General features: G+C 39.3%; 1 protein-coding gene across 2 annotated transcripts; it reads right to left on the reverse strand.

Moving 5' to 3' along the window:
* Positions 1 to 6,589: 6,589 nt before the first annotated feature.
* Positions 6,590 to 15,273, reverse strand: LOC103469609 (endophilin-B2-like). 2 transcript variants are annotated; one of them, XM_017306838.1, is made up of 4 exons: positions 15,152 to 15,273; positions 13,434 to 13,448; positions 12,110 to 12,311; positions 6,590 to 9,274 (listed from the first exon to the last, which is right to left on the reverse strand). In XM_017306838.1, the coding sequence occupies exons 1-4, from the start codon at positions 15,178 to 15,180 to the stop codon at positions 9,167 to 9,169; spliced, it is 354 nt and encodes a 117-aa protein (XP_017162327.1). In that variant the 5' UTR covers positions 15,181 to 15,273; the 3' UTR covers positions 6,590 to 9,166. The 2 variants fall into 2 exon arrangements, with proteins under 2 accessions (XP_017162327.1, XP_017162328.1); XM_017306839.1 differs by lacking the exon at positions 13,434 to 13,448.
* Positions 15,274 to 18,072: the final 2,799 nt, after the last annotated feature.

Below are 18,072 nucleotides of genomic sequence, written 5' to 3' on the forward strand. Positions count from 1 at the left end.
AGGTTTTCTGGTGCCTCTGGATCGCAGGAGTCAAAACACCGGCCCAAAACTGGAAATACTACCAGTTGGGTATTGGGTTTCTGTGGCCTGAATGTTCCTGGGAAGCCGTCTGGAAAAGGATGCAGCTGCTCTCTGTTTCACCCACTCAGTATCTGCTGCCTGCCTAAAACAATGCAGGGAGGCTGGAAAACTCCGCGTAGTTTTTGAGGTTATTCAGGTTATTCAGGTCTGGTGCCGCGCTCTCGACTGTTAGGACAGCMATGAATTCCTTTTGTAGAATTCTTCTCAAGTGYTGTCGCTCTCACAGAGCTGTTTGAGTGACATTTCATGAATGCAACAGGAAAGACTTGAGCACAGAGAGTATCTGCAGGATTCCTGGACAACTGGATAACCACTCTGACAGCCAGTCACTGACTGGATCTTTCTAAAAATCTTTGGAGATATTTCATACAATGATTATTGTCAAAAGAAGGAAATTTAGGTTTGTTCGTCCTATATATGGGCTTTGACTAGRCYTCTCAGATTTACTGCAATGTTTTGTGTCATGGTCATGTTGYAGAGTTCAGTTCTGTCAARTACCCTCTGATGCACAATAAATATCCTGGTGGATGCTACATTGTTATTCATAGTAATTATCATTTGTACAATCAGTTGTAATCCTATTGGACCTGAACATTTTCCTCCACACTTTCTGTGTCTCCAATATGACAATTCTTACTTCCCATTTTTCAGTGATGAACAGTCAGTGATGAACAGTTCTTTTCCAGAACTGTGATTTTCTTTTGGACCTGTCAGCTGTGTTCCTGGGTCTTCATGATGCTCTGCAGCCTTCAGACAATAGATGGACTCAAAGTGACAKTCAGTTGCATGCAGTTATCAAAATAATATGGCAGCTGGACTGACATCTTATTGGCTGACSTCTGAAAATGTCTGTTTTTTATTTTGGAGTTTCAGAGATGATTCTACAGAATTAGACTCAGTGGATTTGGAATGTTGTTGCTTGACTACTGAAGTACACAGAAAAATGACCAGAAAACTATGTGTGACTATAAATACACGTAGATACATAAAAGTGTTGCTGGTGCTGGTAAGAAAACAAAAGTTAAATACTAATGCTAATTGCCTCCCACACATTTCAGATTGATATGCCAGACTGCCCCAGGGCAGCTGCAGCTACAATCCAGTAGTTTGTCGACATCAGTGTGTGAATGTGTGCATGAATGGAAATGACTGATTTCATGTAAATCACYTTTTGAGTGTCCTARTAAAGTCTGATATCATTTCATTTCATATACTTGGGGGAATAAAATTGTAAAACTACATAAAAATCATAATTRTGAAATACTGATGACACTGGTAATCAATTACGTACAATCCCAATAAAATTCAAYGAAGGCTGCAGTTTATTGATTTTTATTCAATRAACTGCTTGATAGGTTCAAACAGTATTAATGCTTTTACAAACCACTGCACATGACTCATTACTGCTGTCAGCAATACCAGCAGCGACAATGCACGAATATTCCAGTTATTCAGATCAAAAGAAAGACAATATTCAAAATACTTTGAGTGAGACAATTTTTTTCCCTTTATGATTCTTAACTGCAGGTTTGAGTGCTGAATCATGCTGCATGGTATATTTACTGTTTAAGCCCAAATACTTCTCACACCTGCATGCATGAACTATAGAACTTTTAGCCATMTGAACTGACATCTTAATACATAAAACTAGATAATCAACTCAGTCAAGATCTCCCATCTTTACACATAACACTATTATTACCTCACCACCAAAACACACAGCATGAGCCACAGGGAAAAGGGAAACGAAACTCATGTGGCATTATGAATTACTAAACTAGTGCAACCTCCTGCCAGAACCTACAGGAGCCGAGTGAAACTCTGCTGCCGTCCAGGCATCAAACCGTCTGCTGCAGAGCTCTCTGACTGCCCAGACGTATGAAACATCGGGGAATTTATCAGAAATACAGGTGGACTGTTAACCTTCACACAAACACAAAATCTTACCAAGTGAGTTTACCAAGTGAAATATCTTAGTACACTTGAAATGAGACTAAACTAACTTACACATAACTTTCTAGCAAGATACAGGAGCTTGTTTTAAGTCCATAATTCTTGAGAACAGAGTGTAAAGTGCTACTTCCACTGGTAGATGATTTCCCTTTTAACATGGGAAAATCTCCCAGTGGGACTAGAACTTTGTTGTTGTTTTTTTTATCAACATTAAGGAATCATTGACTTAAAACAAGCTTCTGTAGGTTGTTGTGATTGCATTTCATCTTATTTCAAATGCGCTAAGGTATTTGCACTAGAAACTAGACCTGGATTACTCGGTAAGATTTTGTGTGTTTGCAGTCCGTCTGTTGTTAAATGAAATGCTATGAATGATGATGATGATGATGATGATGATGATGATGATGATGATGAATTTCAGCAGGTGTTATTTTTTCAGGACTACACAAACAGTTGGTTCTGTGCTGCATCCTAATGGATCCAAGAATAAAATACCTGACTGATATGCCTAAGTATGAAAACCTTTAGTTATGATAAGGCTGTGCTTATCATTGTATATATCTTTATTATTGTAAACAGACCCAGTTCCATGTTTGAAGGTGCATGTCTTCAGTCAGGCGTTTGAGATGGGAAGAGGTTTAGCCTGTAGGCCCTTCTGTCATCAAAGCTCTTCTAGCAGAAGTCATTACTGTCAGAAACTATGTTCCAACACTCCTTCAGCTGCCAGCAAAAGCTCTTCCTCAGTCACTTTAAGGTTTCTCTAGTTTGAAATTGAGCTGCAACAGAAAACCCAGATATGAACMTGACAGCGACGTCTAAGGAAGCTGTTGCAAGCAGCAGGAAGTGATCCTACAAATCTGACCTTGTGGCTTCTTTGCTAAGTTCCTTCAGTGTGTTTGGCTGCTGTAGAAAAAAAAAATGTTGAGTCACAATATCACTCACATTAACTTGTAATTGTAACAATCATCATTGTTCCTAGAAAAGCTCAAAACACGAATTCACACATGTGGCATTAGGTTTTAAACACTGAGCCACGGTGATGCCTACTCTGTGGTTTGGTTAGTGTGAGGAAACCGAGACACTTCAGAACAGGAGATGAGTCAAAATGTCAGGAGAGGAACATGTGCTTCATTCTGTCTCTAAATCAGAGGCTGCAAACGATTTTATAGTCTGTTATAAATCACACAGGGCAAGTCGGGGCTGAAGATTTTGTTCTAACATGTATTTAGAGTGGAACTTTACCACAGTGGTAAGCATTTGGTGTTGAAGAGTGTTTTCATTAAACGTGTGACCATGACCTGCCATAGACTGGCCACCTGATGACCTGCCATAGACTGGCCACCTGTCCAGGGTGAACCCGCCTCTCACCTGAAACGTCTCGCTGGAGAAAGGCACCACCCTGACCCCACTAGGGACAAGGGCGTAAGAATATGGATGGATGGATGGATGGATGGATGGATGGATGGATGGATGGATGGATGGATGGATGGATGGATGGATGTGTGACCACGACCTAATTTCATTTCCATAAGTCCAACAGCGTGTGAGATCTGAGTCACGCTGCTCTTCCTTTTTCTCCTGAACTTTTATGGTTTTCTTCCTGTCTCATAGTTCTTCGGCATCTGTTCAAAGCATTTTACTCTGACTGAGCTGCACAGAAGTTTCACTGTGACTTGTGAACAGAACACAGAGAAAAGCATTCAGCTTTTAAACATGTTTGTTGAGGAGTCGGGTCCAAACACTCATTATCACCGTTGAAGCACATTAGAACCACAAGCAGCAGCAAGAGAACTGAGAACTGGAGTAAAACAGGAGCTCGTCTGGTTGACCTTAGGTCTCGATCTAATAACTTTAGGAGAAGTATAGTTAAGTAGAGGTAATAAATTACAACAAACTAATCTAACGTCTGGTCCTGAACCTGGGAGCTGATCTCAGACAAGTAGAAAGCAAAGATTGAGAGGGACTTTGATGCCATGAAACAATATTTTTTGAGTCATTAACTTTAATGACTCAAAGTTAATGAGTCATTAAAGTTCAACTAAGGTCTGCACTATGTAATCTAAGAGTATCATTGTATATTATMAGCTKTTGCTGTTGAGCAAGGTCCTGGAGTCTGGAATGCCAACAGGGCAACAGAACCATTAAGCTCACCTGCTCATAGCGCCAAAGCGTTACAGGCTGTTAAGTCAGAACATTATGAATGTCTGTTTGGATTTAACAATAGCAATACTTTCAGCTCAATTCAAAGTTCACTTAWAAAGTACATGACCCCCAGCCTCAGCTGACCAAAGCGCTTCGCAGTAGTTACAGATAGAAGCTSGTATAAAATAAGTTACTTCTCTTCCACATCAAAAGGAGTCAGCTAAGATGTCTCAGGCGTCTTTTCTGGTATAAATTAACAATAACGATAATAGCAACCAAGGTATACTCCATTTTACAGCAATTTACTCTTCTATTAAGTCTTCAGCAACATTTTTACCAGCGATGTGAGAGGTGGAAGCTTGGAAACTGCAGCTCTGAGGAGGAGCTGCCCCTCAAAGGCGGAGCTACGTCCACCCCKGCCTTTTGCACAGATGAATGGTTGACACAGGAGATTAGATGATTTCTCAAACACTCCTGCTATGTTTTTGATGAGGGGATAACATTATAACATGACATAAAGCTAAAAAAAAGKTGATTTTACATGAAACTGCCCCTTTAAACTGACCAAAGGATTGAAAGCTGTTCCACTGTCTGTTTCAGGCAAAACATGCAGCTTAAGTGTCTTTTATCAAATTATTTTGACATTATAATTTGAATGTTATATCTTCTTGCTTTCTAAACATTGTCTGGTTTGTTTCCAAGTTGGCTTTAGGCTTTCTGACTAGCTTTTGCRTTTTCTCACAGACGCTCCAGCATCATGTGGGAAGAGGTCTCTTCTGAAATCTGATTGGAACTGATGGAGTGATTCAGCTGGGTAAAGTTCTGACCCCGTCTTGTTCAAGTCTTTTTAAAAAATGGCACTAGCATAGATGTTTACTTTGCAACATGACAATCATCATTAAGGCAACCCACTTGGTGGTTTGAGGAAAACCAATTGRAGGTGTTGGACTGCTCAAGTTGRTCCTCTAGAAAGTGAGTGATTCAAGCACTGCTGTACAGTAGGGACACTCATCCAGCTTAATGAGGTCAGAGTGTTCAGTAGAAATGATTGAAATTAAACTTGGGATGTGTCACATGTCTGGAATCCTTCCCAAAGTTAATGAATTTTTTTGCGGGACATATCCAAAACATACAGAAAGTTGCTAAGGGAGTGGCAAGTGGAGTCCTGGAAGGGAGGTCAACCTGGGAACTGGTATTTTATCAACAGAATGCTGTTAGTGTTGTCAAGTATGACTAATTCAAGCAACAATTAAAAAGCGTTTTTATTCATAGCGGTGTGAGTGTGATCATTCTCTCCCAGTTATAAGTCGCTTGGAATCATRATTGTGCTCAAAATCACCTTTTGAGTGACTTCATGCAGGAAACAAAGATGTAAACCTAAACTTCCTGAATTCATATTTCACATTTAAAGTTTTTTATCAAAGAGTTGYTYAGTACTGGCAGCAGCTGATGGGGTTTGTCTGGGTTGCATTGTGGGTTTYTGTGACGCCAGCAGGTCACATCTTTGGTGTAGAATCAGAACCTTGGCAGTATGTTCCCCTCTATAGCAYAAGTTTCCTATTTCAGGCCACTGCWTGATTCAGTAGTAAAAACAATTCAACTCCTCTAAATATTTATCAGTGCTGCTGATGCAGTTTAATGATTCTATGAGCTTTATTCCAGTTTGGCTTTTCTACCAAATGTTCAGTTCTCACTCTTACTTGAACCCTTTAATGGCTGCTGTGTAGCCACATACTGACAGGCTGCACATCCAGTGTCTGGCTGTTAACAACAGCTCTCATTGTTGCCGTGGTTTTTCAGACATTTTTAGACAAGTACAGTTCACAGCCTCTGTTGCTGGTTTCTTTCCAGAACAATGACTCAGATTCTCAACAGAGGTCTGCTCAGACTCCCAGCTGTGTCCAGGTTTCACCCAGATTCCCCTGTATTGGATGTAAAGCTGAACATTTTGGAGACRGTTCAATCCACTTTGTAATGCACCAGCACCACTGGCAGTAGAACAGCACCATGATGACACCACCAAGGTTGAGTTTTGCTAGATTTAAAAAGCCGAACTTTAACTTCGCCAAACACTCTTCTMGTACGTGTCATCAACCAGCTCAAGCTTTTCCTCTGTGACCAGGACACTTGGTTATTCATGGGGGATAACCRCATGAATCACCACATCTGAATAGGGAAGCCGTGTGGGTGACCCCGACCTCAAACATGGTTGGAATGTTGTGGACTATAATTAAAGAGCCTACACACCAAGGAAACAACCCAATATGAATTTACTACCATTATAAGAAGATTGGTCAATTATCCAGACAGAATCAAGCCAGACGTTTGTTGATGGCTACAAGAAGTGCTGAGACAGATTTAATTTATATATTTCACTGACAGTGTAAAATGCAAATGACAAAAAAGGAGACAATTTCAAATAAATTATGCATTTTATTAAATTATTTTTGCTCATTCAGATAGTAAGAGGCAAATCAAGGCAAACAAAATAAAGGTACATCAGTAGCACATTTATTAAAAAGCAAAAATAAGTGAGGCTCGAAGGACAAGGTGGTTACAATCCTCTGTCTCGACGTCTGGAGCGAAGACGGCCTTCCGCTTATTTCACTAAAACTCATAACACCGGCAGTTAGGAGGTAAGAAAGGTTCATGCATACAGACTGGATGTGAGGTTTGGTGCAAAGAAGTTCAAATCTCACATTGTTTATTCACTCGCACACTTCCAGCAGGACAGGCGACTACAGCAATTTGCAGCACATGCAGCACTAAGACTGAGGACACTTTAAGGTTCGAGTCAAACAGGCCTGAAGGTGTTCAAAGAAAACACTAAAAGGACAAACCACCTGAAGAAGCACTGGTATGATGAAGGGCAGGGGCACTTGCATGCTGGCTGTGGCTTGAAGAGCACATTCTGTGAGCAGCTGCCCTCCGTCACTGTAAGGCAGTTTTGTTATTTGCTGATCAGGGGTGCAGACTGTTCCTCAGGCGGGAATCTGTATTGTTGTGGAACGGTATGAAGCAAGCAGTATTGCTAAGACTTTCATCTTTATCAGCAGTTAAGACAAATCTTCCTCTCAACAGTCTGGAGTGGAAAAGATCCCAGGAGGATCATTTTCTGCCCTTTTCCACTGCACATTAATGCTTCAGTGGAAGGTCTGAGTTTATTTATGAAAAAAAAAGTTAAAAAGTAAACACTGTTCTTGTTTCAGTGTTTTCTGGAAAAATAAAATCAGACATGTTTCTCCTGTAAAGCATCTGTGTTAGTTTAGGAAACCTAGACGCCATCCAGGGGAGGATGGAATCACATCTGGGATTCACTGCGTTTATTTTTAAGCTTGGTTTAAACCCGAACAAACTGACATGAAACTGCATGCCTGAAGTCCAGGACTGTTTCATGTAAGGATGAAAGGTTTCAGATGAAACCTACTAATGCAGAACAAACATATTAGAAAAAGCAGAAGTATGCAGTGGGGTGAACAAGTGTTTGCCTCCTCCCTGATTTCCTAGCCTTTTGTTTCTCACACTTCAGTGTTTCAGAACATCAAACCAATTTAAATATCCAAGACAGCACAAGTAAACACAAAATGTAGTTTTTAAACAAAAATGTTTATCATGTGAAAAAAAAAAWATATATATATATCTGAACCGGCATGGTCCTGTGGGAAAAAGCAATGACCCCCTAAACCTAATAACTGGTTGGGAAACCAGCAGCAGCAGTAACTGTCATCAAGTATTTGAGATCACTTGGTCAGTTGCAAATAAACCTGCATCGGAGCATTTTAGCTGCAATTATGTTGGTTGTATTGTTTAGTTGCTACGGTTTTACAATGTAGCGGCTCCACAGGTTCAATGGTTAACCGGTCATTCTAAAGCACTGCCGGACTGCAGCTGTAATGTTGAGCTTTCAAACCAGCGTTTCCCCGACTTGCTCGCTCCTCCTCTACGGGCTTCATGCTGCGCTCTGTGGTAGGAGACCAGTAGCCCTTACTGAGGTAATGGTCACACGGTGATGGGAGTCAGTGCTGCTTCCTCTCCATTCATTTCTATGGAGTTTGCGCAGTGAGGTGACGGTCACTTGTCCTCATCCAGCCAAGTGAACGGCGTAATTCGTTCATTTGAAATTTCTAGCTCGTACACGCAGCCAAGCAAGGCCACACAAGAAAGTTGAAAATTGATCAACTTTTTTAGCCTTTTTTTTTCTATTGTGTCCCGTGTATTGAGTTCAGCCCAAGAGGAGAAAACGGACGCTTTTCCCTCCCTGTGTGTTTAGCTGTTGCCAAGGAAACGAGAGGAGAAGAGTAACAAAGCACTGGAGTGAAAACTTTATTCATGCAGTCTCTTTGGTAGAAAAAGACAGACAGGACGAAAACAAACAAGCGATTATTATCACCCTCATTTTATTATGGATCTCATTTTAATTAATCGTGCAATTAATTGATTTGTTTATCGCCACCTGTAATAATAAACATCCTCATTTAAAAATTGCATTTTGTGTTTACATACGTTACTTGACCAATATTTAAAGTGGTTTGATGTTTTGAATGTGACAAACTTGCAAATAATAAAAAAATGGAAACCATGAAGAGTTGAAACACTTTTCACACCATTCTATATTTTTGGGAGGTTTTCCCAGATCATAGGAAGGTCTGTAAAAACATAAAGAAATACTCGGAAAAACAAATAAGTTAACATCAGAAATCCTCTGATCAAACATCTGACATGCACGTCAATAAATAGAATATCAATGACAACATTGTTATGACATCACCAAAACTGGTCTACGAGGAATGTGACTGATCCCAGCCAGGGAGTTTCCTGCTCTCGCTGTAACAGTGTCAATATGCTCAGACCTTCTGTCATTGTTCTGAGGAGTGTGTGCAGCGAATTGCAGTGGAGTGTTTACTGAAGCTTACTCATTAGTGCAAGTGTGACTTCCTTTGAAGTGAAAGCTTCAGTTGTGCCCGTTCACACTCATGCACATGCATGAACTCTAACTCAGAAGCTCCAGGTAGGTGACGGGCACTTTTCCTTTCTGATTTCCTTTCTCGCCAATCAGCCAGTCAGAGTCCATTCCGGGCACTGTGTAAACTGTAATCAGCTGAAACAGAACACAGGGAGTATTTTAGGACAGGCATACAGAGCAGGCAGCTAAGAACCCAGATGGATGAGGATCTCAGCTGCCAATCAACCAAAGGCAGAACAGATGAGAAGCAGCTGAAGTTTCACAGTAGGGTGATGAAACAACTTCTTATCTCTGATGAAATAAAAAGGATGCACATGTTCACACTTTGTTTTCATTCCATTCATTGTCCCTGATGGCTCATACTGATCTCAGTGATTTTATACTCACTGTTCACTCTCTCTCAGCTGTGCAGGAGTATGACAACAATGAACTCTTCCCAATTAAATTCCTCACAAGTGTGTTTGCAGGACATGCTGCAGCACATTCTGTATCGGTCACTGAAGGTGAACCATGCAGTGAGGAATGTAGCCCTTTGGACTGGTGGCTTAGTTCACATTAAACGACATGTGGAATACTAAACTATCAGCAATTAGGGGCTGATAGACCTTCAGGGGCTGGTTATCAAATCAATTCCTGCTACTTAACACTGACAAGACAGACTTCATGGTAATGGGACCATAGAAGCAGCAACACTAAATCTCACCTTAAAGATTGACCACTACGTTATCAAATACAGCGACACGATAAAGAGCTTGCCGGAGTGGTTAGGCAGGAAGCCTTTTATCTGCCTTTTATCTTCAGAGCATTGCAAAAATCAGACAAATTTTATTCTTTTAAAATAGAGATTCTTGTTCCATACATTTGTGTCTTTACGCATTTATTATTGCAATTTCCTTTTTCTCTCCCAAAGAGAAGTTTTTGAGGTTTGCAGATGGTTCTGAATGCGGCTGCTCATGTTTTAACCATCCAGTGGTCTTAAGAGATGGGGTCATTTAGAACATTTAGAACCCATAACTTTTTTACTCTGTGCACGGTCTGGTGGGGTCACACTGACCCCATGTGCACTTTTTACCAGGTTTCTTTTATGGTTTTTGAAACTGGCGCTCTGACAAGACAACCCCCCCCTCCCAGACTGCAGCTGTCACATTCGGCTTTTAAACTTGTGTTTTCCCCGCTGCGCTCTGTGGTAGGAGACCAGAAACCTGGGAGGTTACTGAGGTAATGGTCACACGGTGATGGGAGTCAGAGCTGCTCCCTCTCCATTCATTTCTATGGAGTTTGTGCAGTGAGGTGACGGTCACTTGCCCTCACCCAGAAGAGATTTATTTAGATCTGATATAAATCAGATCTAAAATCTGATTTATATCAGATTTTAGAACAAATCTGATATAAATTTGTTCTAAAAGTATTACTGATTGCACTTTAAAAATTAGGTAACTTTATGTTATTAAAGGTAAAGTTTAAACAGTAATGATTTATTGGTTAATGTCAAATTGTCATAACAAAGACATTTTGAATAATGTCAACTTTGTATTAAAAGTTGACATTGAAAAGTTTACTGAATGACGCTTTGACAACAGTCATAAATATTCATGAAGGCTTATTCATGTTCGTGACAGGTGTTATGTCATGTTTATGACAGTGTCATGACAGTCTTATTCACCCCCCTTTAAATAAAGTGTTACCCAATCTGCTGTTGGCTTTGAAAGTGGACTATTGTACTTCAGTCTAAACAAAGTAGTTTTCATAGCGCTGTTTAACTAAAGCTTCCATATGTGTTCATAAATGAATATAGAAACTACACAAACTGAGGCCAAAAGAAGGATTGGCAAACGTAAAAACCATCACTGGCACATAAAGACCAAGGATATGAAATGGATCTGGTTTGATTTGCTGAAGTCTGATCAAAAATCATCTTAATGAGAGACTGTCTGTAATAGAATAGAATAGAATCTACTTTATTCATCCCCCAGTGGAAATTTCTTATTAGTTAACAAACTACTCCATCCAAGGTGTTACATAAGAAGCCATTTCTATAGAAGTCAAGCAAGGAAAAAATATTGAACATCAAGTAAATACAGCTGATTTCTGTCTACAGTTACAATGTTTCAGATCAAGCATATTCTGTTATCAAAGATAACCTGAGTAAATCCAAAGCAAGTTCTCTTTTTATTAACTATGAGGCCCTGTATAAATAAAAGTGACTTGCTACTTCACAGCAATAACTAGCAATGAGTTCAGTTGTTGTGAAGAATTTCCTTTGCAGATTTGCTTTTAACTCAGCTAAACTGAAGGATTTAGGAGACTCAACCAAGTCAAAGCACAGCATCTCAGATTATGGCTACGCTACTTTAAAATCTTCACTTAGTCTAAGTCATTCAGAGGTAGACTTGCTGTTGGGCTTTAGATCATTGTGCTGCTGCTAAATAGCAAAGGTTTGCTTCAGCTTGAGGTTCTGAACTGATAGCTGGACATTCTTTGATGCCCTTTGCTTAAATGAATGACATCCAGTGGTGGCCCCTGGCCTAGCAGTGAAGCAGGGGCTTCATATCAGAGATGGTGATTAATTCGCAAAGCAAAAAAGCGTTTCACATACCATAATGATGTGTCACAACAAAACTGCTCAACATTTTCAAGTTTTAATTCCACTGAACTAATTAACAAACCAAAGGAAAATGTTCTGGTTACTGTGGGGAGGAAAGTCTGCAAGGCCTTTGATCTGAAGCTGTATTAAAATGCTATACATTTCAAAGAAATGCAGAAATCTTGCAGTAATTCTACTTCATGGTTTTATTTTGTTCATATTGAGCTGCTTTGAAAATAACAGTTCTAACTATAATAAAACTTTTCCATCAAAAGTAAGTAGTAACCTTTGACCTTTGTGATCTAAAGAGCATTATAAATACAATCTATTTATCTCTATTATTATTATCAAACATCATTTGCAGCAGGTTGATGAGAAATCCTCACCTCATCAGCCAGAAGGGAGAGCTCACTCGAATCAGCAGCATCATAGTCATACAGAACTTTGGCCTTGCGGGTTCCCGTAGCTGGTGCCTGGACCTCTTCAATCTTCAGCGTCTCAGTCTCCACCGGGCTCTCTGTGCCGTCTGATGCACCGGCTGCAGCAGCCACGGAGTGAGTGGAGTTCAGTGCGAAGGCATTGGGAAGCCTGAAGGGCAGGAGGCACACATGATGGTCAGATATGAGGTACAGTATGTTATGCATGTACCTCACATATGAAAAACCAAACCAATCACAGAGAACTCACACACCCAGCTGTGAAAGCTGTATGCATCGTAGAAACATGAGGAAATCATGTACTGCTGAAAGCAATACTTAGATATTTATGGATAGCACAACAGACACACATCCCTAATCAATACATTGGAATTAATCAAAAGTACCTTTGAAAAAAAAAAAACTTTAAGAATGTATTAAACATACTTTTCATTAAGCTCGTGTTTCCATTTCAAAAAATATTCTTTATGGTCTGGTGTAATATTCTAACCCTGAATGTCATATTTTCATCAGAAAAGCTATTTTAATAGTTGAACTGATCATCAATAATATTCTGATTTATTGAATGTGTCAATCCTGCTGGTGTTTGGGTGCAGCTTTAGAGATTACATTTACGGTGTTCCACTGGGAGCAGTGCTTGGACTAGGATGCTTCACTTAATGTAGGTCTGAATATTGTTGCCATATCGATACTGATGTTGCTCAGCTACATTTATTGTTGAAGACCGATGCATCCAATGAGTTAATTAGACTACTAGCATGAATTAAAGACATTACTGCCAGGATGACTGACATTTTGCTTTTAAACTCATACAACAGAGAAGCTGTCATCTTTGGTCCAGAGTCTTTCCTTAGGAACCTTAAAAAAATACAATTATGTCAGTTATTTACTCTGAGTGCCATTAACCTGGCCTCCAGTACTAATGTGACTATTTTAACCCGTTAAATACAGTCCACATGTGGTGATAAACAGTGAAAATCATATTAAATTATCATAACTTCAACAATAAAAAAACAACAACATTTTGACATGAGCAGACTTCTTTATATGGATGTGACCCTTTTTTTTCTCAGCTCAGAGCAACTGAGAAAAAAAAAAAAAGAAAGAAACTGGCTGCAGGAGATGGCCAAACAAACAAGGATTCCCAAAGGGACTAACATAAGGCAACAATGGTCCAATACTTCTTGGGAGCAGATGCATTAAAGTAGGATCAGGTAAAAATGTTAAAAAGAGAAATAAAATAAATAAAATAAAATAAAAAAGTGATACTCACACATCCTCATCAGAACTGAAAGCACAAAACAGTAGAAATTATTTGTCATAATTTGGTAAAGAAAAAGGAACTAAAGTCCACATCCTTATCAGCGGTCTCACAGAGGATGTATCCAAGAATATTTTTATGTTGAGACTGATGGAAAAGAAATTAATCACATACTAAATTAAACTATTTTGAAAAACAAAGAACTACATGCTGCAGATGGACAATATATCAGACAACTACAACTAATGTGTTGCAAATGACTGCTGTGATGCAATATTTGGTAGACAACTGTTTTTTAAAGTGGGAGGCATTTATTATGTTGTTCATGCCAATAAGACTCCTATGGACTCCCCTGGATGAACACTCAGGATACAGAGTTAAAGGGCCAAAATATTAAAGAGGTTTATTAGAGGAGTTTTGAAAGAACCTCAACTTAAAAATGACGTTTTTCAAATCCACAGTTATTCTACACCGACTAGAACATGTTCAGTAAACCAGAATTACAATCAATCTAATTTTATTACAACAGTCACTACTGAACCAAAATGTTTTCAATTAGTGCATATAGTAGTGCACATATATTAGTGCAGTTCCATAAAAATAGACTAGAATAAAAACGGATGAAAACAATCAAAATTTGTAAAAATATTAGAAGTGCGACAGTGCGTTAGAAGCAGTTTTAGCTTAGCTGTTGCATAAAAATAGATCATTGGTGGTCTGCAAATCAAAAGGTAATGAATTCCTCAGCTTTGGACCAGCTGCAGCAAATGAATGGTCACCCTACTGTTTGAACTTTGACTTGGGGACTTCCAGAAGATGTTGATCAGCAGACCGAAGAGATACGACTAGGTAATGTGCTTGTTGAAGTCACTTAAATAAGAAGGTGAAATGTAACAAACAGCTTGAAAAACAACAATTAAAAGTTTAAAGCAAACTCTAAAAATGCACTGGGAGTCAGTGAAGAGTAAAGGACAGGAATGATGTAACTGGGTCTTAAAGTGTTGGTCAACAGGAGAGCAGCAGCACTCTAAACCAGTTGGAGCCGACTGAGGGAACCCTGGTTTATAAAGTGCATTATAATAAATGATACAGGAGCTGAAGAAAGTATGTGTACTCTTTTGAGTACATGCCTCAAAACGCTCAAAAACAGCAGGATGTGCAGAGATAGTTGCATTGCTGCTATTGCTTCTCCTGTTTTGAGACAGGTGCTGTCTTTTGACCTTATAAGGATTGTAGTTCTTTGTTGTAACAATAATGTGGTTTATTAAGCACAATAACAGATATTTTATTTGTTGGTTATAGTGTTGCAGGGAGAAATGATAAACCAAACAACTAGAGACATGAACTAGATCAAGCAGAATGCAAAGATTGAAAGCAGCAAAATTAAAACCGATGAGTCCATTTCTGTACGGCTGAGCAGCACCGAGCTCCTGCAGCATGATGGAGTTGCTGCACAGGACGCCGTGTTAAATGATCCCCGTCATGAAATTCATGCCCAAAATTTCCACAAATACACAATCAGACACACCCTCTTCCAACATCTTCAGTTAATATAACCTGGAATCATAAAACATATTGAAGCTGACTAAGTTAGAATTTAATCTTTAACATTCTAAACTATGTGCTTTTTAGCTTGGGTACAAAGTTCACAAGTTGAATGCAGTTAAACTCTTTGGTCACGTGACAGGGAACAGCAGTGCTTTGGGATCAGCTCTTCCAATGTCTCTCACCTTCCCAGCTCTTTCTGCAGCTCCAGCATATGAAGATGACCCTGCTTATAGTAAGCGGCCTGGGCCTCCACAAACTCATGCAGACAGCGCAGGTGGTTCACCTGTCAAGACAACAGTCCAACAGTTACTTCCTTTTTATTTAAACTATGACTATTCTGCTCATATCAACATTGAGCAGAATAGATTTCACGCTAATTAGATGCAGTATTAGCGGGCTTCCCATGTTGGTCTATGGAAAAACTCTTAGTTGCTTTAAACACCAGCAGTGAAATACACCACCTAGCCAAGAAAAAGATGAGTTAAATTAAGCCCATAGATACCAGCCTCCTATTCAGCTCCGACTCCAGAGGAGTTTAGCTGGGGTGGCATTGGCATATTTTGGAGGGGTTGGGGGGCAGAGTAAACAAACTTTTACTTTAATATAAATACACAAACATTTATGTAACCTTTCAATAAAATTACCATGTTCATTAATACATAATAAACATGATTTATTTTGTATTAAATGAACCATGTGACATGCATAAAATGTTGACATGTATAAAATATTGCTCACATTTGTATAAACATTAGCTCGTATGTTTCAGAAGTTTCATTTTTCCAATCTCTGAAGTCTATTTCATTAAATGCAAAGTCAATCTGCTCAAGTAAAAGAAAAAAGTAAAGTGCAGGAAAACTACTATTATAAGTACTTTTTCTCCCAAAAAGTTACTCAAGTAAAAGTAATCAGTACTACCCATTTTTCAACATAAACAACAATATTAGTATAGTAGCCTATTCTTGTTAACAAGCTTAACGTGATATCTTCGCATTAGCCAGTCATCATTTAGTCAACATTATCTGCATCCAACAACATTACTCAACATATTCTGCTGGTTTGGGACAAAAAACTGTGCAAAATTCTTTGCCTTTTGCTAGTTTGCTGCCATGTTTCTAACACACACCTGTGTCTGCACAGCAGCAGCAGGTCTCTGGTGTTAAAACCAGCGCAAACATCTTAGTGCTTACGTTTCGTTCAAAGGAGGCTCGGAAAAGTATGTCGCAATATGTTAAAAATGGATAAACACTTGTAATGGCTGAAAACTGTGCGAGAGACAGAGGGCGCAAATACAAGAATTGCGGGAGTTAGGCCTGTCGCGATAAACGATAAATCAATTAATCGCACGATAAATTAAACCTAATGACCTCTTTTTAATTATCGGCTTTATCGTCTCTTCCTGCCTTTATTCTTTCTGTTGATGACACTGAATGAAAAAAGGCTAAACTCCGGTACTCTCCACTGACTCTCCTTTCCTCATTTCCTTAGTCTAATGTCCAGCTAATGTTGTCGGCCTACTGTCAGCCCATTTTCAAAACCTGAGAGACACATTAGCCGACAGAAATCCTAGGTATAACGGTTCAATCGGGTTCGATTGTGCCGTGTGGTGTCCAGTCACATGGGCACAAAATAATGGCTACAAGTCCAGTTAACCAATTTTAAAATCAGGCATTAATCAATGCTTTACTAGAATCTGCCTGTGATGCATGTGGCTATAGAGTCAGAGTAAAGTTCTAACAGAATGAAAATCATTATAATCTATTTATAATGATTTTATATAATGAAGTCCTGACATAATGCGTCAGGACTTCATTATGTCACGTTAATGAAGAACAGTTGAAAAGTTACCGGGTTTATCAACTGCGGTAGCAATTTGACTCCAACTCCTCCCCTTGTCATTTCTATATTCTTTGCACGAAACATTGAATAAATATTAATGTTGTTTGCACATATCATCTCCGACGTCCGCTGGACTTCGGGCTGCGCCGTGTCAACTGTTTGGGATTCCCCTCATTATTTCCCCTCAGAAAGCGCGGAGAAGAATCTGTGCTTTCTGATTGGCTACCTGTCGCATTCAACAGGCTGCGTTAAGCTCCCAGTCAGGGAAAACCTCTGATTTAGATCAGAGCGGCCACGACAATCTACCGTAACACACCACACACTGCAGGATGATCTGTTACGAAATCGCCAGCGAGAATCTTAGATCGGCCAACGATCTAAGATTGTCATAAGGAGAACATAGGAGCAAAAAATCGTGTAGTGTGAACTATTGCATTAGGTAGTCGAATGTGCCCATCTTCTCTATTTAAATCTAGTGATTACTGAAGAGCAATATAGTATACAGACTTCATAATCTGCACTCTTGGTTGAATGCAATATTTATTTCCACTTTGGCTTTATGTTGTTAAGTTTTTATTCAAGTACATTTTTTGTTAATGGAGACTGAGAATACATTTTATTTTTGTTTTTGGTTGTTTTGTTTATTTAGTTTATCAGTTCCAGTGTTGTGTTTTTTTGAAAATAAAGTGCATCTATCTATGCCAGGAAATCGCATGCATTATTAGTCATTTCCATTAAATCAGTGTCAAAAGGTCTTGAAACAATATTATCGTTTATCGCAATAATAGACAATTAATCATCCAGCAAAATTTGTTATCGTGACAGGCCTAGCAGGAGTCCGTACTGTATCAAATCAAATTAAGAATAATAGAAAGCTGGCCACTCGGAGGTAAAAATGAAAAAAAAATTGTTTCCAGTCCAGGAGGGGCATGGCTGACTCTGTTAGCAGGAAATGCCCCCCAAAACCGGTTCATGCCATCAGGCCTGCTCCTATTACATAATGGACCTTACCACAGGGGCCGCATTTCATTGGCTAATGCCCATTTTACATCACAGCGCAGCTATCACATGCCTTACCGTCTCACAAACTCATGCTAATATACATTGTGGACTACCACAAAAACTACAGAAAGTTTTTGCGTCAGGACTCGAAAAAAAATGGTTCTCCGTCAGTGGGGTATCTGTACAGGCGATGTCAGGTATCCTGATTGTATTTGTGGAACTAAAATTCACAGATTTCCAAAATCTGAAACGGAAAGCCTTG

Source organism: Poecilia reticulata, linkage group LG9, assembly GCF_000633615.1.
Source record: "Poecilia reticulata strain Guanapo linkage group LG9, Guppy_female_1.0+MT, whole genome shotgun sequence".
Lineage (NCBI taxonomy): Eukaryota > Metazoa > Chordata > Actinopteri > Cyprinodontiformes > Poeciliidae > Poecilia > Poecilia reticulata.